General features: G+C 37.4%; 2 protein-coding genes across 5 annotated transcripts; one reads left to right on the top strand and one right to left on the bottom strand.

Moving 5' to 3' along the window:
• Positions 1-1,429: 1,429 nt before the first annotated feature.
• LOC116208383 lies at positions 1,430-11,176 on the top strand. Of its 4 annotated transcripts, none has more exons than XM_031541784.1 (6): positions 1,430-1,677; positions 3,606-3,694; positions 9,257-9,291; positions 9,844-9,869; positions 10,007-10,331; positions 10,470-11,176. In XM_031541784.1, exons 1-6 carry the CDS (start codon positions 1,536-1,538, stop codon positions 10,849-10,851), a joined length of 999 nt encoding a protein of 332 aa, XP_031397644.1. In that variant the 5' UTR covers positions 1,430-1,535; the 3' UTR covers positions 10,852-11,176. The 4 variants fall into 4 exon arrangements, with proteins under 4 accessions (XP_031397644.1, XP_031397643.1, XP_031397645.1 ...); XM_031541783.1 differs by having other exon boundaries at positions 3,606-3,766; XM_031541785.1 differs by lacking the exon at positions 1,430-1,677 and adding an exon at positions 3,080-3,327 and having other exon boundaries at positions 3,606-3,766.
• Positions 11,177-12,862: 1,686 nt separating this feature from the next.
• LOC116206591 lies at positions 12,863-13,710 on the bottom strand. The gene has a single exon (XM_031539359.1). It carries the CDS (start codon positions 13,566-13,568, stop codon positions 13,203-13,205), a length of 366 nt encoding a protein of 121 aa, XP_031395219.1. The 5' UTR covers positions 13,569-13,710; the 3' UTR covers positions 12,863-13,202.
• Between the last annotated feature and the right edge of the window lie 4,420 nt (positions 13,711-18,130).

Here is an 18,130-nt window from a genome sequence, read left to right as displayed (position 1 = left end):
TATTTTAATTAATTATTAATTTTTTTGATTTTAAAAAAGTAAGTTTTTTGGTGGATTAAAAGGAATGAAAAAGTAATTTTGATTTCAAGATATGTCATGTAGATAACAAATTTAATATAGAGGCAATATTTAATGAACAAAAAAGAATTAGGACAAGAAGAATAGCAAAACAAAAAGTTGAGGACCAAAATTAAATTCTTTCTTAATAATTATTTTGATAAAAGAATCAAAACATAAAAGCAATCAAAAGTATTGAACGAAATGAACCAAGAAAAGGGAAAAAGATTGAAACAACAAAAAAAATTAAAGATATAGGATGTAAACAATAAAAAAAATAAAAAAGGATTAAAACAGAAAAGTAATTAATATCAGAGAACCAAATGTATAGTTTTTCCAAAAATATACAAGGAAAAACATTAATTATAATTGAGTTTTTTTCTTTTTCTGCATCCACTAGAAATTAAATGGGGTTAATTTCACCCTAAAGTATGGTATGATGAAAATTTTCACTATATAGTATATATCGTCATAATTTCACCAAATCGCATGATATTTTGAATTTTTTCCCGGAATAGCACGAAATGCAATAATTTCATCGTACGACACAAAATTTCAAAAAAATTTCACGGCGTAGCACGACATTAGTTTTTCGTAACGGATATCTGATGTGGTCGTGTATGGCTAGGATGAACAAGGATGGGCTAACAACATTGGCCACGTCAGATCTCTGTTAAGTCAATGACAAAAAACTAATGTCATGCTATGTCATGATTTTTTTTTGAAATTTTGTACCATACGGTGAAATTATTACATTTCGTGCTATGCCGATAAAAAATTTTAAAATATCATTATGATGATATGGGCTATGTGATAAAAAATTTCAAAATATCATAGTGTACGGTGAAATTAATCCAATTTAGTATAATGTCATTATTCAATGACCCTTTTTTTTACTGCATAGACAATAGTTATTCAATTTCAATTGATGGAAGGGGAAATTAATTTCCCCCGCGGGGTGCTGGCAAAATGACCCTTGGAGGCCAAATTACCAATATTACCCCCAGAAGGGTCAAGGGTCAAATGTATTTTCCCTGTGGGTCCACTCAGAGTCTGCCACGCTGGCTTTCTTTGGTAAGTAGAAAATGTTAATCTGAGAAGACGTGTTTAGTTGCGCCAAGCGTATGTAAGCCCAAGGCTGGCTTCATCGTATGATTTACTTCGGATTACGTACGCCTGGTCCATCGTAATCCAGCGAAATGAATTGACAGTTCAATTTAAAATAACTCTTGGGATTTTGTAATTAAGCCAGCGTATTGAATGGCTTTTCCCCGACCTTTATGGTATCTACACACGCCAAACACACCACTTAAGGGCTTGGTTACCATCTAAGGAGAAGACATAACAATTAAGAAAAATTATTATTAACCAAAAAGAAAATAAGAAAACATTTTTTTCTCTCTATACTAGATTTGGTTCTCTCCTTTCCTCTCCTCTCCTTGTTTTCCATTGCTTCTCAAAGGCTTCACTTTGCTACCATGGCCTCGAACAAGTCGCCCTCCTCGTCTGATGCGTCGTTCCCTAGGGCTGTTGAGCGCTGCACCATCTGCTTGCTGGACCTGTCACCGACCTGTGGTCGTACGGTGGTCACACTCCGATGCTCTCACACCTTTCATCTGGGTATATATTTGTAATGACTCATAAGCACCACTTATGGTTCCATGCTTGATCGTGTCCTATATAAACAACCTTACCTTGCGTGAGGATATCTACATATATGGTGGATTGATCCCATGCGTACAATATGGAGAGAGTTACATGTTTGCTTCATCATCATTTTTTCCGAGTCAAAAATTGTTTTAAAACGAGCTTTTTACGTATGTGGTTGTCATGTCTTAACATCCAAATTATTTTATTTGAGGCATGGTATTGACATACGAAAAATGACATGACTAGAACGTATATGTATTGGGATTAAAAGAAATTATTTAGTTATGGGAAAAAAAATAAAAGAGATTTGATGTATGTAGTTAGAAAAAGGTCATGATTTTGATTCTCACAAGTAAAAATCCATGTGTTTCTGTAATTCTCTTTCTCATATCCCCTTTTAGGCATATAGATATCCTTTTATAATTAAAAAAAATGATGGAGTTATCCTCATTTCATTGAACAACGTCCTATTTTTTGAATTTTCTTTTGGGGGCTCCTTGCTACCACCACCCGCAGATCGGAAGAGACCGATGAACTTTTTTTTGAAATCATTTTATTTTTACTTTTTTGAAATAAAAATATTTAAAAATATCACGTCAATATATTTGGCCGTGTGGCACCTCTTAATCTATCACTTAAGCAAAAAATGGGGTGGTACGTGTCCATTTGAAAAACATAGGATTTCATTATCTATTTTTCGAAATCTCATATTGTCGTAGGAATTTACCATTTATTATTTTCTTTCAGAACAGATATTAGAATTCAATGATTGGATACTTAATTACCCAATTTTGGAATATCAAAAAATCTTTTATTAAATTAACTTTCATAATGAAAATTGAAGATTTTTCGGAAAAAAAGGGAGCAGAAAATTACTTAACCCAAAAATAAATAATAAGATTGAAAAACAAAAAAGGAAAATCGAAATAAATTGGACTGATAATGGACGGGAAGTGCCGTTGGGTGTATCATCCCTTTTCTTTTGTTTCTTCTTTTTTAGCTTTTCCATTTTAGAAAATTGTTTTCATATAAAAGATAATTTTTTTGATGGAAAACGTAATGGTTTCAAGTGAAATTTAACCAAAGGACTAAAACTAACATCAATGGGAAAAGTAAGGACTAGATGTAGCCCAAAAAAATGATTTAGGCAAAACGACAATAATGACTAAAGTTGGGCCAACTCTAGAACTGTAACACTGCATTCCCTACAGTTGGATTATGTCATAGGTCCCGTGGGCCCCACCTCGTGTCACAGTGACACGGCCTTACTGTAGTACCTTCGATAGAATTGAGGACAAAAACGACATTTTATCCCGTTAAATTAAGAGTGAAAATGAGGAGAATAAAAAAAAAAAGAAGCAGAATAAATAAATTGGACCGAATTGGAAACGCCGTTCTTCCCTCGCGCATATTATGGCGCCTTGCCTCCTCCAATCCCTCGCCATGGAAGGTCTCTGCACAGTTCAGTGCAAAAACCCGTCACTGGCCTCGTTTTCAAGCCGGAAAATCTCCGTCGTGGGAGATGAAATCGGAACCGGAGCAGGAAGTTTCTTGCTCCGACGCCGTCCGCATCATGGAAGGAATGATCCCGAGCGAGTTAGCTGATGGATCCTTCCTCAGGTTATCTTGTTCGATCGTTCGTACATTCTTTTGTACATTAGGCCGGCTGATATCGTCGATTAATGATAATATCTCCCCGTTCGAGTAAATTACTGTGAATATGATCGATTGGTTACTACGTAGATGCGCTATTGATGTAGGATTGAGAAAAATCTATATAGTTGAAGTGCTTTTAGTATATGAAATGTGATGTACCTTTTTTTTTTTTTTTTTTTTTCTTTTTGGGATCAAGTATTCCGTCATGAATCGCGATTTTTCTAATCCTTTGTTTCCTTCAGACTGTATTGGCTCCGCGTTCAACTCCAAGCGCGTGATGGAATGCCCCAACTGCCGGGAAGTTGAAGCTGGTCAGTGGCGTTTCTCTGAGGTGAGGCCAATGCCTGCTCCTAGAAGGCTTGGAGAGGCGCTGGAAGAGATGCGTGAGGCTGCGTCAGACATGGTAACGCAAAGAGCCCCGAATAATCGCGTTCTCTATCCAGTGCCATCTCATTACCTTCGTCCTGCATGTTGGAATTAAGCTTTCTAGCATTTAAAGATGCCTAGTGCTGGATTAGGACCTTAATGAGTGTGCTGTCTCTTTCATATGAGTTGGTCTGTCGCCGCATGCCTTTTACTTATGCAGATGGTTTAAGTTGCGCAAACTAATTAAATAAGCTAAGGAATATGATGTTTGGGGGTTTTATTATGTGTCTTGACCCCGTTGCTCTTTTGGTACAATTCACTTGTTACTGATATTGTGAAATTTCTTTGCCATGATCCTTTGCCTGTTAGAATGTTGTGAGGATTGATTTGCATGGTTGCATCACCTGTGTGATCTAGCCACATCACGCGATGCAACATTTTCTCTTCCTAAGTCATTTTACTGCATTCTCATGATGGGATATCGTGCATAACTCATGATGGTTGTTGCACTTATTTTAGACAAAATAGATATGATGTCGACATACCTGGTACCTTCATCATTTGTTGAATTTGAACTTGCACTGATCTGTTAGTTGATCTTGTAGCTTAGTTGCTCTCTGCTGATGTTTGGATTTTCGTTTTCCCTTTTTAACCCTTTCCTACATGATCAAGAATGTGGTAAGTAATTCGATGAGGTTCTAGGATGTAGCTCTTCCTATCTCGAGTAAACCTTCAAGTTTCTTGATTGTATGCTTCCCTCTATTAATACTGGGAAAGCTGTATCAGGAAACTAAATCTTGTCAACATTATGATATATAAAATTTCAACATAATTCATCTAGCTGGGATTATAAGTCAAACAATTAGCCTGTGACTTTCATCAATATGGGAAGTCAAAAGGACAAGAAATAAGCTTTGGATTTTGAAAAGCTTGTATCTCCTTTGGCCAGGTTATGGCCGAAGGAAGTCTTCCCCACTGAATTCTACCTTTCATAATCACATTCCTAGAGAAACTGCTTCGTAATACTTAGAATTCATTATATCAGTGTCATCCTTGGAGAAATCAAAGCCTTAACTCTTCTCCGAATGTAGCTCAACTTGTTTCTGTACAATCTGATTTAACCATTTAAATAACTTTTCCAACTAGACTAAGAAAGCCCATTCACAAAATGACACGGCTCCCTAGCTCTTCTTTTCCGTGAAGAGGATCCTAATCCATTTTCCCTTTATCTTACTGTTAGAGAACCTTTAAATCTTTTATCCTCATGCTTAATTTGAAGACTTTCAGCTTAACTTTGCTGGAGGGACAGCCCATTGCCTTTGCAAACACATTCTCAACACGTGGTTTGTCTAACAATTATCAAATATCAAGCCATAAAGTAGAATAATTGCTAATAGCCACAATATACTAAACACATCTCTTCATCCATCCTTTGTCCTGCTAATAGGTGGTGTCATCATCAATATGATGAATGGCCTTTTGATAAGAGCCACGATATGTAAAATTTCTAGGTACTTCACAATTCCCAAATTCGCACTCATATTATTGAAATCCTAGTTTCACATTGTTCCTCCTCTAAGAAACACATGAATTGAAGAATCCTTTTAGACTTGACTGCAAATAAACTGAATGATGGGTGAGAATGTTTGAGGGTGTGTTTGTTTTCGTAACAAAGTTTAACTTTAACTCCACTTATCTTCAATTCAACATCACAATCATTACTTTTTTATTTTTTAAATATTTTTAACCATTCAATTCAATTTTTAATATTAAATTCTCTCAACTATTCATTACTTTTTCACAATTCAACAATACAATCATTACTCAATTATTATTTTCTCTCAATTATTTATTACTTTTGCACACTTTTTCTCATAATTCAACAATAAAATCATTACAAACCAATTAAAACCAAAACTCAACTCAACTCAACTCTCAATCCAAACACACTCTGAAAGTTTATTTGGTCCCGTCTAGACGAGATCAGTGCATGAATTACTCTCCACCCATAAATTCACTCTCTTGGTGAAAGCTTGGGGTTTCTAATTAGTTCCTTCTTAACTCCCCATAAGGAAAAGGATCTTGCCTTTCCATTAGAGTTACATCCACTACAAATAAACTTGCTTTTGAAGGAATCTAGGCTAGAAAGGAAAGATTCCATCAATGGCTATCTATGGGATTGAAGTTATTTATGATGCCCATAAACCTTTAAATGATGGAAAAACTCCAATAAAATTGACTATGGTTATACAATCGGATTAAGGCAGATATTACTTAGCCGCCAAGATGAAGGATCAAACAAGTGATGGATATAAGGTGGCATGTAAGCAAATCGCGGGTAGCAAAATGGCTACTACTTAGCCTTTAGAAGCTGTAATGGACCTGCAAGGACATGGCGCGAGATGGTAATTGCTTGGTAGCTAAGTGCTTTGCATGTGTTGAAGGAAAATCCATTGCACACTAGCACTAACTGAAGGACGTGAAAGTTTTACATATGACACTTGAATTCTTTTACATGCATTTTCAAGCATTAGTGGATGATTATCCCTCTCAAGTATTTTACTTATTTCACCAATCATAAAGATGAATAGTGTCTTACTTTAAGATGTATCTCCAATCCCACAATAATCTTTGAATCATCCAAAATTGAGAACCTACACCAAAAGCAGAACTCTTACTCTCAACAAATCTTTTTTTTCCTAGCATGGTCGGTACTGCTCTAGAACCTTCACAAGATCTTCACTCTAGCCTCTCCTACCAAGATGTTTCATTTCTTATCTTTGGATTAAAAGGATTCTATCCTGGAAAGGAAAGATGACACTAATGATTCTCAACGTAATTCAAGATATTTACTACACCTACAATCTCCTATAATTGGCAAAACCTCGATAACATCAAGGTGGCTGATAGCAATTGGATCAAGAGAGAAATCACTTAGCTGCCAAGGCATATAAGCAATCCATGGCAGAAAAATGGCAATTACTTAGCCATTGTAAGTGATCGTGGATTTATGCAGTTGCCAGTATTCCAATGGAGCGAAATGGAAATTGCTTGGAGGCTAAGTGATTCACACATGAGGATGGAAAATCGAAATGCAAGCATCGACCACTGGGCGCGAAGGCTAATACGTATTGACTCAAATTCTTCGCATGCTTTCTCAAGCATCGGTGGATGGTTATCCTTCTCAACTTCTTCAGTCATCTCACTCTATCTTGTAATTATCAAGCTTAGCCTTGGCTCGCCAGCTATCTTTTACTTGTACTTCAAAAATAGTGAAAGTGAGCATATTGTTTGGTCCTTGAATCATCCAAGTTAACCGAGAACTCAATAAAAAAATGGAAACCTTTATTCTCGAGAAATCGTTTGGTCCTATCACTCTGAGGCTTCATCTGCCTTTTGCAAAGGATATTTTCCTTTTGGGTCCATTTCCTCTTGCCTAAAGACTTATTACCGTCTTATAAATGAAATTTGTTCGTCCTCAGAGACGAGCTCATTCCAATCACCAAATTGTCATTTAGAAATCTTTCGAGGTCAACCTTCGGCAATGCATGTGCGGTCACAAGCTAAGCATGATGCTTAAGGAAGTTTTCATTGGTGAAATAAATCCATCAACATTGCACTAAATAAGCAATCTCAATGAATAAAGGCACCAAGAAAGTGCAACCACGAAGCATATACCAAAGGGAAATGCAATGTACAAAGTTTCATGAACATGACGAATAATTGATTCGTGTGTATGCTCAAGATAACCTAGTATGCTAGGTTAGGCGGTTGGAGAGCAATGGATAGTCAAACCATAGTTCCTCGGATGCAACACACTTGAGACCTAAGACAGATAAGGAAAGTCAAATTGAGGGTGATGGCCCAATATGACCATCCGATGCTTAAGTCAGATAGGAACCGATAGCGATTGTACTATAGAGAGAAATTATTGATATGGGGATCCATACCTTCTATTTATAGTAGAAGTGCACCGCCTGCAAGGGATGTTGTCAACTTTATGCAACCTCGCACGCGTAAAGTCCATTAGATGAAATGCTAATGGTTGGTGTTTAATGTTCTTTGAACCCAACCTGAACTTGAATATGCTTTACATTGGTCCCTATTGAGCCCTTCCTTAGTTTGGTCCCGATGTTAAAATGGAGTGAGGGCATAAGGTCTCTTTTACCTGCGTGCATAGTTATTTCTTGTCGATACCTCTAGCTAATAGCTATACCAAAAATGTACACCCCTGACACAAGCATTCGGGTATACACAAATCCCTTCTATTCCTCTCCCTCCATATCGTCCAAATAATGGAAAGTGTAATAATGTCTAGCACCTTCCTTTTCTCTATCTCAACTTGAGTCCACAGTCATGCTCTAAGTTTTTGATAAACAAATCCAGAAATAAGCGAGGTAAAACCAAAATTGTGAACAATGTATATTGTGATAAATATTTTGTTACATTTCATGTTAGGGTCTATCCGAAAAATTATCATTATACCTTCATTGATTTTTTTGTCTTACTTATTATTATTACTAAATGGCGGGGTCGGGAATGCCCACGTGCCCACGATCCAGATAATACCATGTGTAGCACGCATGTGAGTGGCATCATCAAGGCCGTACATACTTATGGGATTTGAGCACATGATCTTGTAGACTTAGTACTAGGCGTAGGCACTTCTCCACGACTGCAAAATTCCTAAGAGTCATCTTTTATGCTAATTATGCATTTCAATGCAGCGAGCGCTCCTCTAACTTTTATTGCAATTAGATATGTTAGTTAATATCTAATATGCCTAAGTCGCCGGTCCATTCCAATTGATTTCCTCTTTACCCGTAATAGGAGAGGGGCAGTGTCTAGTTCTCAACATTTATAGAAAGTCTCATTGGCAAAAAAGCTTACAAGTAAGCCATCTACTGTCAATTCTCCTTTTCTATGGCAGAATACCATCCAGCCAACCCATCTCATCGTTTTAGGCTTTAGGTTTCTGCTTTAGGTGTTCTATTCATGGTTGATGTGCAATGATTATAGTGATAGCGGTCCAATTGAACAGATTTAGGGACACATCCAAGAAAATAACATAGCACTGCTTGTGTTTTGTGTGTTCCTTCAGTCATGAATTATCATCCCATTTCATCTAAAAAGAAATAAAGGAATATCCATCCTATCGACCATATTTAAATCTTTGGATTCACAATTATAGCTTTCTGGTCTGCATCAAGGAACTGCAGATTTGCGTGTTTTGTGTTAACTATACACATTCTGGGCAATCTTTTTAACTCTTATTGTAGGTATCTGTTTTTGATAAGTGACTGTAATAATTTCCTTATATATATGCTGCTATATTTCTGCTTTAGGGGAAGCACATACAGTTGCAATGCTCGCTAGAGAAAGATATATAAAAAGAAAATAATGCAATAGCTTCCATTTCCAGCTTTATATGGTTTTGAAAATAACATGGATCATATGCAAACCTTATCTGCATTGCTATAATTTTTCTGAAGCTGACACTTACCTTGGGTAAATCTTTTTGCTGCAGTTGCCTGAATATCAGTGGTGCCCTAACCACGGATGGTAAGGGTTCATCCCACTTCCTGAATGTTACTTTTGGTTTTTGTTATCACTAGCATAAGTTTTATTGTGATCCCATGCAATGGTCGATAACCTCGACCCACGGTAGAAAGTTGCTGATTTACTCAAACTGATGTTCGCATCTCATTTGGAAACTAATTTGCTACTAGGATCTTTTGACCATAAATTTGGAAAGATAATCTTCGTTAAACTGGCGGAATTCCCCTTTTTAGATTCAGCATCATCTACTTTATATCACAGATTCACAACAGCTGCCTGTACTGAGTAAGGGCCTGGTGTAAGCTTCGGGTTCTCCATTCTCTTAAACAGTTGTAAATTCATAATTACGTAAAAGAGCTCGCAATGGTATCATCAATCATATATTAGCGGGGATATGCCTCTTTATAAGGACGATGGACAGCAATTTCTGCTTGATGAAGAAAAGCCAAGTCATAAAACCTTATGCTTTGATATTCTTCACCTTCTGCTTTGTATTCCAGTGTTTGCACAGCTTCAGTTCTAGACTCTTATGCCCTTTGATTTTGTTACTTGCAGGGGATGGTCAGTACATACAGTTGACTGTAAGTTGCCAGCATACATTGCCCTCAGACTGATTGACTTGTGCAAATGATTTATTGCCTGTTAGACGATGTACTAAACAGCTCCTTCACCACGGCGATTTTACTATTTATTTTGTTTCCTGTTTTGATTTGGCCAGTTGGTCAAGTGGATGAAACTGACGATCATGTGGTTATCACTGACGAGCCTGATGACTTGGGGGAACCTGTTGAGCAAGATGGCCCTCATGAGAATGGGCAGCAAGAGAACTTCAGTCTTGGATCAACTGCTGAGGCCAATAAGATTCCTGATCTGAATGCAGTGCCAGAGCCGATGAATCCTGATGGATCGCTGAATCCTGAGCCTTCCTGGCATGCGTATTATGGAGAAGGCAGTGGTGAGGTCCCAGAGTCCTCTGCTCACCGTCGCTCTGACGGAGTTTCAAATCTCGGAACTTTGCTGGACTCGCATGCTCATAATGATAGGTAACTTTTCCTGCCCTTCGTTTACTTTCCTGAATAGTTATCCCTTCGCAATTGCTGAAAGCGTTTGATTGATTGCTCGGTCCTTAGATGAACTTGGATTAATATATAGTATCGAATAATTAGATCTCACTATTGCAGAGTCCACCTGTCATGGTCAGCTACCCGTGCAGCTGTTCAAATCAACCACCCTGCTGGAACCAGCAGCAGCTTCCTACCTGCACCAGGGCGTGATTCCATACTGCGTGGTGCTCTCGAGACCCTGAGTGGGCCTAGGTTGCATGAAACTCATGTCGTCGCACTCCCCGTTCAAGGGAACCACATGTTCTCGATTAGGAGGACCTTGCATGCCACAGGCCAATACCAAAACCAGACTGTGGCACACCGTGACAATTTCTGGGACATGGAGATGGAGGCGATGAGCCCATTTGAGCATTTGACTCCAGCTGACGGGGACCTCAATGTGGAGGCCGCTGCTACTGAAGGCAATGAGGCGGAGCCCAATCAGGAGCCGTCCAATTGAGCAGAGGGGGACCAGGTGAGCAATGTCAGAGAGAGGTTTGCGGAGAGGAAACGGGAGTCGGTTTAAGAATGAAGTTCTTGCCTGCTGCAGTTAGTTTGGAGTGTTTATCTTGGTGATCTTGTCACTTGAACTCATTTGTGCTCGTCTTGTTTGTGATCTTTGACGGTTTGGCTTGTTTGGAATTCTGGTGATGTTTTCGGGATGTTGCTTCGGAAAGGCTTTCTTTTATGCTAGATAGGTACATCGAGTTCTTGGCATCGGATATTTGCAGAAGAGACCCTTTAAACCTTGTGATATATATGGTTTCTGATGTGTTTAAACTAAACTGGAGGTGATGACAGATCGATTCTCTGTTTCCGTAAAATTTTGTTTCTCAAGCTGGTTCGAATCCGAACCACTTCTTTTGTTTCCACAGGAGAAGAGTTAGAAAGGTAGGGCGTGGCAACAACACCTTTCATGTATTGCCTCTGCAGGTTCATTTTGAACACAAATTTCTCCCGGGTAGGTTTCCTGCTTTAAAAGCTATATTAGATGCATCAACAGATGGATGTCGAGACACCGAAATTGTCAGAAGTTCCCAAAATTTCGCTCTTCGATCTAGCGACGTTATCGACAATCATTTGGGTGCGTCCTGCATATTTGGAAGATATACCGGATGTCCATGGTGATTAACCGAAAGGAAAATATAATCTTTTTTTGGGTGGATAGGAAAATATAGTCTATTTCCGTTAATGTAATAATTCTCTGTTATTTAATAACAGCGTGTGTAGTGTACTGCATATGAGCGATTATTGGCTATTTACTTTTATTTTTCTCATTTTTCCGGTTTTGAATTTTCAATGTTTTTTCCAGGGCAGATTAAATTTTCAATAGTGTCCTCTCTCCTCACTGTTTATAATTTAACATATAATATAAATAAGAATTGAAAAAAAAAGAAAGAGGGTTGGTTCCATGCAGTTTCCGTTCATATCTCGAGAAAATTCGACTAGGAAACGATTGGAAAATTATATGGTCGTTTATTTCTCTTCACATGCAGTTGTCGGTCAATGTTCGGCCATTTCCATAACCATATATATATATATATATATATATATATAAACAAACCTTATTAATATGATCAATAGATGTCAGCGTCACTAATTAATTATAAATTTATAATCGTAAAATAATTATCAGGAACAAAAAATAATTGTAATGATCTTAAAAAAATAACAATAATAATAATTTCTGATCCGTGGACCGTCCAAAACTGTTCATGAGCTCAGATGCTTCCCGACCAAAGAGGAAGAAACCAACCATCGATGATCTCACTGATAGTGAAATTTAAATCTAATTTTTTTTGCTGAATTAAATTTAGATCTAATTGTTCGTTTATGTTTCTTCCTATAGTCCACGAGAGGAGGGATTCGGCATGACGAAATTAGAAACTCATGATCGAGTGAGAAGATCATGCGCTACTCAATGGGCATTTGAGAACACCGATACGTAAAACGAACTAAATTATAAAAATCGATTCACTTTCTAAATGGATAAAGTTAAATGCGGAAATAGCTCGTCGAACCAATAGAAAACTAAATTACCGGGTCGCCATACAAGACGTCCACGGAGCTTAACACTCTGATTATGCATAGTAGTCATGAATTGTCCTTAAAGTTTCATTACTTTGGCACGAGCCTAGCTTTTTTTGAAAATTTTGTCACTTACACTATGTTCGGTATGGTAGGATGAGATGAAAAACTGATTGGCATAGAATATATTGCACAAAATATTTTTTTTTTCGATATGTTCTGTTGTTCATTTTCCATTCCAGCTCAATTGACACAGATGAACACGGATTATTGAACTCTTTTTTTTTTTTCCAGTTAAAAGACTCAGTAAGGTTATAAGGAAAGAGGAAGAAAATGGCTCCCAGAGCATTGAAATTGAACCCGAGACTTTTTGATTCGACGATGAGTGTCATCGTGCTGAATCCTTTCTGTGAAATTATAGATAAGCTTTCATCGCACAAAAATTCAGAGAAATAGAGAGAAATTTATAATCGACGACACACACACCCAATGTCATGTACATTGAAACGGTATTATTCTCTTGATTAATCACTGCCCGGTCAAGAGAGCGGAGGGGGGTGAAGAAGCACATCAGGGTCCACTAATTTCATTGCCATAAACACCCTCAAAACTATACCCCCTCTTGCAATTACACCCATATAGCCATTGCCATTGGCAGCAGGCAATGAAATTACAGAACTAACCCCACCCCCACAAACGAAGATCTACAACTGTAGAGAAGTACGAAAAATAGTTAAAAGCAGTGTGAAAAAAACCTTCAGATCGGAGGAAGTCCGGTCGGTCTCACTCGTCGGAGTCGTCGTTGCCGCCGAAGATCGAGAAGCGGTTGTAGAGCAGGAACAGGATGAGGACGAGGAAGAGTGCGACGCCGAAGGGGGACCCGCTGACTCGGTGGATCGAGTCAGGGCCGGCGCCAGGGGAGAAGATGCCGGAGACGAAGGAGGCGCGGTCGGAGGAGAGGAACTGGATGGCAAGGAGGAGGCCAATGGGGAGGAGGAGAAGGCCGATGGGGCTGAGGAGCTCGGAGATTGCCTCGGTGATGGCCTCGCCCTGGTCCCCGAGGATGAACGGCACGGCGACGACTACGACGACGACGGCGGCGAGGAGGAGGCCGTGCGGTGGCCCGGCGGCTTGCCGTTCTTCGAGCATGTTCTCAGGCGGCCTGGGGGACGCGCTTGTGCTTTGGGACAGAGCAGACTCGGTCTCTCAGCGTGTCCTTTCTTTTTATGGGACCGTTGTGTTTGTCAAAACCTGCGCCGGATGGAAGAGGATAATGAAGGCAGTCTGCCAGTCTCGCCTCGTGTCCATAGTATTATTATACGTGATGCCACTCTAAAAAAAAATAACTATGATAATGCGAGTCAATGGCAAACTGAGTTCTTTACTAAGCGAGAGTAATTAGCGAAATTCAATTACTTGCAGTGATTTAAAACCCACAAAAAATGTATCATTGCTAAAGCCAAGTTCATCCTGTAAGTATTATCTTTACATATGATAATAATATATGTATAGACTCAGCGGAAATCTAACCTCCAGTCATTGCTTAGATGACGTTGATGATTACGTACAAATGAGATATGAAAAGTAAAATAAACCGAGTGTGTCTTTTAGCTTCTAAATTCTCTATACGGACGTTCCTTTATACATGCGAAGTTAGAGATCTCTCATAATAATATTTTCTTATATATCTTCTCATCAAAAGAATATTATACGGAGTCAATAAGGAAGAGAATATTTCACTCAAATCTTGAAATATATTGTGACATGAGAGCTACCTTATAGAGATATTATTTCATAATTTGAATATATTCTTAATATGCTCGAACAAGATTAGTGTCAGTCGATAAACTGTTCGTGATCTCATAAAAAAAGGAAAGGTCATATGTCTAATTTTGTTTTCCATTTTTTTTTTAAGTTGAATTAATTCTATCTGGGCATCAAGCGCATATAGACTATAGTAGTGCAAAAGGCCGAATTTTTGTTTTCAAAGGTAAGAAGTAACATAAATTCATCCAAAATTTTATGAGAAAGCGAATGAATAGGTAGCACAAGCTGTCGTCCATTAAATAAAGGGATTATATGTGTCTTTATATTTAACACTTCTTTTTCATTTTCTCATATTATACTAATGAATTTTTTTTGTAATCGAAAAAATTCATTCAATATCTTCGAATTATTATTAGTACACGTTTACTGATCCTTTGTCAACTCAGGGCGACCCTCCTGGGTTGCGTGGCATTAGAGGCTTAGGCCCTGCCCATACGGATTGACCTCGCGAGCGAGCCTTTCCTTCACCTTCCATCGTTGAGGGTGAGGTCTCGTCTGAAGCAAACCACTACGGGGTGGTCAGATTTGGCTCCTTGCTACTAAAACTTTCAAAGGAGGCTTTGATGGCATGACAAAGGAGGCAATGTATCCCGACAATGGATTCTATGCAATCTTATTCTATATTGATTTGATTACGTGTTAGTTTCATTTTTGAAAACCGAACGCGGTAGAAAGGAATGATGTAATAATTGTTGCAGTAGCTGCGCGGAGAACTCAAAACTTTCACTTTGGGAAGTGATTAATTTTCATATGAATCTTGAGAATAAATAGTAATTGGCTCTTTTGATAGTAATAGTAATTTGGTTAAAATGTGGCGAAATGTTGCAGTCAACGGTTAAGCCGATTTTACCTACCAAATAAACAAGAAGAAGCAAGAAATTGGTTGAGTTCAACTGTTAGCTGTAATGCTTCGATTCAACTATGATTGATGTGACTGATCTCCTGAAAAGACTACATATAAAAATAAATAATATAGAAAAAGGAAATTGTATCATGTGAGCATGCCTGGTCTGATACAGTGGATCACTGGGCTCAACTCCTTTCATGAATCCTAATCTAATGGCTCTTAAAAATTCATTGTAAAAATGTAATTTAAAATCGTTTTCTTTTCATTAAAAAACTCATGAGCCGCGAAGGGAACATAGTCTAAGAGCGCACGGTTTCGCCTAGGAATGAACGAATTTCAGATTCGATTCTCATGAACAACTAATTCACTTTATAATTTTTTTTCTTGCTAAATCTATAAAGTCTCTCTTAAAATTCTCAAAATTATCAAATTTCAATCAAACAGCGTGTAACGTTATGGTACACACATTCGCCCGATAATTAAGATGTTCCAAGTTATTGACTCATTGACATTGAAGATAATTGTATTCTTTTTTTAATTATTAATGTTATTTTTAGATCCATTGACCCCTTATGCAATCGGAAAAAAATAAATCAATTTTCATTGAACAATTCGCATGTGAATGGTACAAGAATGATTTTTTACTAGGCTCATTACTATATCTAGTCATACGTACAAAGGAATGCCTATTTCGGATCATTACGCGTTTGGTTATTGATATGCCTTCGATGCAGGGTTTGTCCGATGATAATCAAATATTTGATCTTCCCATTTCTAGAGCCAAAATTCATGAAATGAATTACAAAAGACACGTGCTCGGTCGGTTTGCAACTCAATTATATAAGTTAGTCGTTTTTTCCCGCTCGTTATGCCGGCTTGGTGAAGGAAAAAATGAAATAAAAATGATAAAATTTAAGTTCATTAAAACAAGTGAGAAAAAAGAGATAGGACAAAAATGAAAAAATATAATTTAACTTGAAATTTATGTATATGTTTTAATGTATAATTGTGAAGGAATGCTTTACCGTGAGTTAGGAATTTACGAAAAACACCTATATTGAAGGATCTCGTAAAAGTAGCTTAAATTACATTATATATAGATATAGATATGTATGTGCCAATGCTCTTGGGCTTATTTGGCATGCTAAGCTCTTTTTTTTTTAAAAAAAAATTATCTAGGGCATGCTAAGCACTTTGGAAGAACAAAAGTTGATTTGGCTGAAGTCCCCCCTTTTAAGTTGTTTATTATTGCGCGAATAATTTGGCCTTGGTCAAATGGTGAAAGAAATGTGCATTTTTTGGACCATTAGGTCTCGAGGCGTGAGGAGCTAGTTAATTAGGGTTTAAGCTATAATTATCATTGATAAAAAGGGACTTAAGGTTTAATATATCATCTTAACTTCCTATATCGTTATTATTCTTCTCTATTTGTTTTAAATAGTAAGATAAGAATTTCATTCTTATTGGAATTTATGATCCAACTTATAAGTTATATAGACAATACTCATCTTCTTTTTTTCTTCTCTCTCTCCTTACCTGCGCCCCCTTGAAGAAACCATAATTTAGCAGCGCCTCGCCAGCTTGTCCAGCCTCGGCCAGGCGCATCGGGCACCACCAACTACACCATCAAAAAGCCTGCGCAAAGCCGGTGGGCAGCGCACCTCCCATGGCAGCTCCTCCCTGCTAAGCTGCGTCTTCCTCATCGTCTCTGTCCAAAGACTCACAGCGGAGATGTTGCTCGACGGCACCCATCCCATTAAATAGGGATATAATCGTAAATGTTTAATAAAGTAGTATGTTATATAGAAATTGAATAATGTTAATTATTATTAAAATTAAAAAAATATTTCCAAAAGAAATATTAAAGAAGAATTCTAGTCACTCAGTATTATTTTATAAGCAATTGCTATTTTATTAGTAAATAAATATACTTAATTTTAAAGACATTAAAGAGTTATTGAACTTTACCTAATTAATTTTAACAATGATTATTATCCCCAAAAGTTAAATTAAGTAAATCTCTCATCAAATTGATTAGTCATTTTATCAAAAATTATTTAAATTTAGAAAACTTAATTTATGAAATTATGAGAGAGAAAAATTCAATTGCGAATACTCAATGTCAAAATTTTATAAACTATGATTATATTAATCTTTCATTAATAATAAATGCGCTAGGAATTCATTTTAAAATGATTTTATAATCATTTTCTTAAAAATTGAATTGATAATTGAGATCATGCCTATGAATTTTTTGCTTATGAGATCTTAATTAATATTAACTAGTGTGAGTGTAAAATTTTATAGTATAAGAAATTTTTTCCTATTTTCTATATATTAATTAAACTATACATCAATATTAATAATTGTCTCAATATCTAACGTTTCTTAATAATTTTTTTTACAAATTCCATGCAACGTACGAGTTCAACAACATAGTAAAATATATGGTGAAATAACACGGCAACGTATAATAAGCAGGTACTGTCCACAACGGCCTAATAAAAATTCCTACCGGGTAAAAAGATCCATGGTGAAAGTAGATCATCATTTGTTTCTCTATTTTTTTCTGGTGATACCACATGGTACGATCAACCCACAACATTTACCATTCTGTTTCTCAGGCTGGTTCGATTCCGAGCCTCTTTTGTTTCTACAGGAGAAGAGTTAGAAAGGCAGGAAGTGGCAACAACACCTTCTCATGTATTCCCTCTGCAGGTTCATTGGAACACGAAATTCTCCAGTGTAGGTTTCCCGCTTAAAAAGTTAAATTAGATGCATCAACAGATGGATGTTGAGGCATTGAAATCGTCAAAAGTTCCCAAAATTTTGCTCTTCGATCTAGCGATGTTATCGACAATCATTTGGCCCAGAAGGAGGAGGGGAACTGGATGGCAAGGAGGAGGCCGATGGGGAGGAGGAAGAGGCTGAGAAGCTAGGAGATTGCCTCAGTGATGGCCACACCCTTGTCCCCGAGGATGAATGGCATGGCAATGACTACGACGACTACGGGGTGGCGAGGTGAAGGCCGTGCAGG

The sequence above is a fragment of the Punica granatum genome, chromosome 5 (genome assembly GCF_007655135.1).
Source record: "Punica granatum isolate Tunisia-2019 chromosome 5, ASM765513v2, whole genome shotgun sequence".
Taxonomy (NCBI): domain Eukaryota; kingdom Viridiplantae; phylum Streptophyta; class Magnoliopsida; order Myrtales; family Lythraceae; genus Punica; species Punica granatum.
The sequence above is the reverse complement of the archived record's forward strand: the minus strand, read 5'-3'. Positions and strand labels throughout refer to the sequence as shown.

Bases quoted from the DNA above. Each gene is read 5' to 3' on its own strand.
- LOC116206591 (XM_031539359.1), bottom strand. From the start codon at position 13,568: ATGCTCGAAGAACGGCAAGCCGCCGGGCCACCGCACGGCCTCCTCCTC.
- LOC116208383 (XM_031541783.1), top strand. From the start codon at position 1,536: ATGGCCTCGAACAAGTCGCCCTCCTCGTCTGATGCGTCGTTCCCTAGG. The intron at 9,870-10,006 runs GTAAGTTGCCAG...TGATTTGGCCAG, and splicing joins GTCAGTACATACAGTTGACT to TTGGTCAAGTGGATGAAACT. The intron at 10,332-10,469 runs GTAACTTTTCCT...TCACTATTGCAG, and splicing joins TCGCATGCTCATAATGATAG to AGTCCACCTGTCATGGTCAG.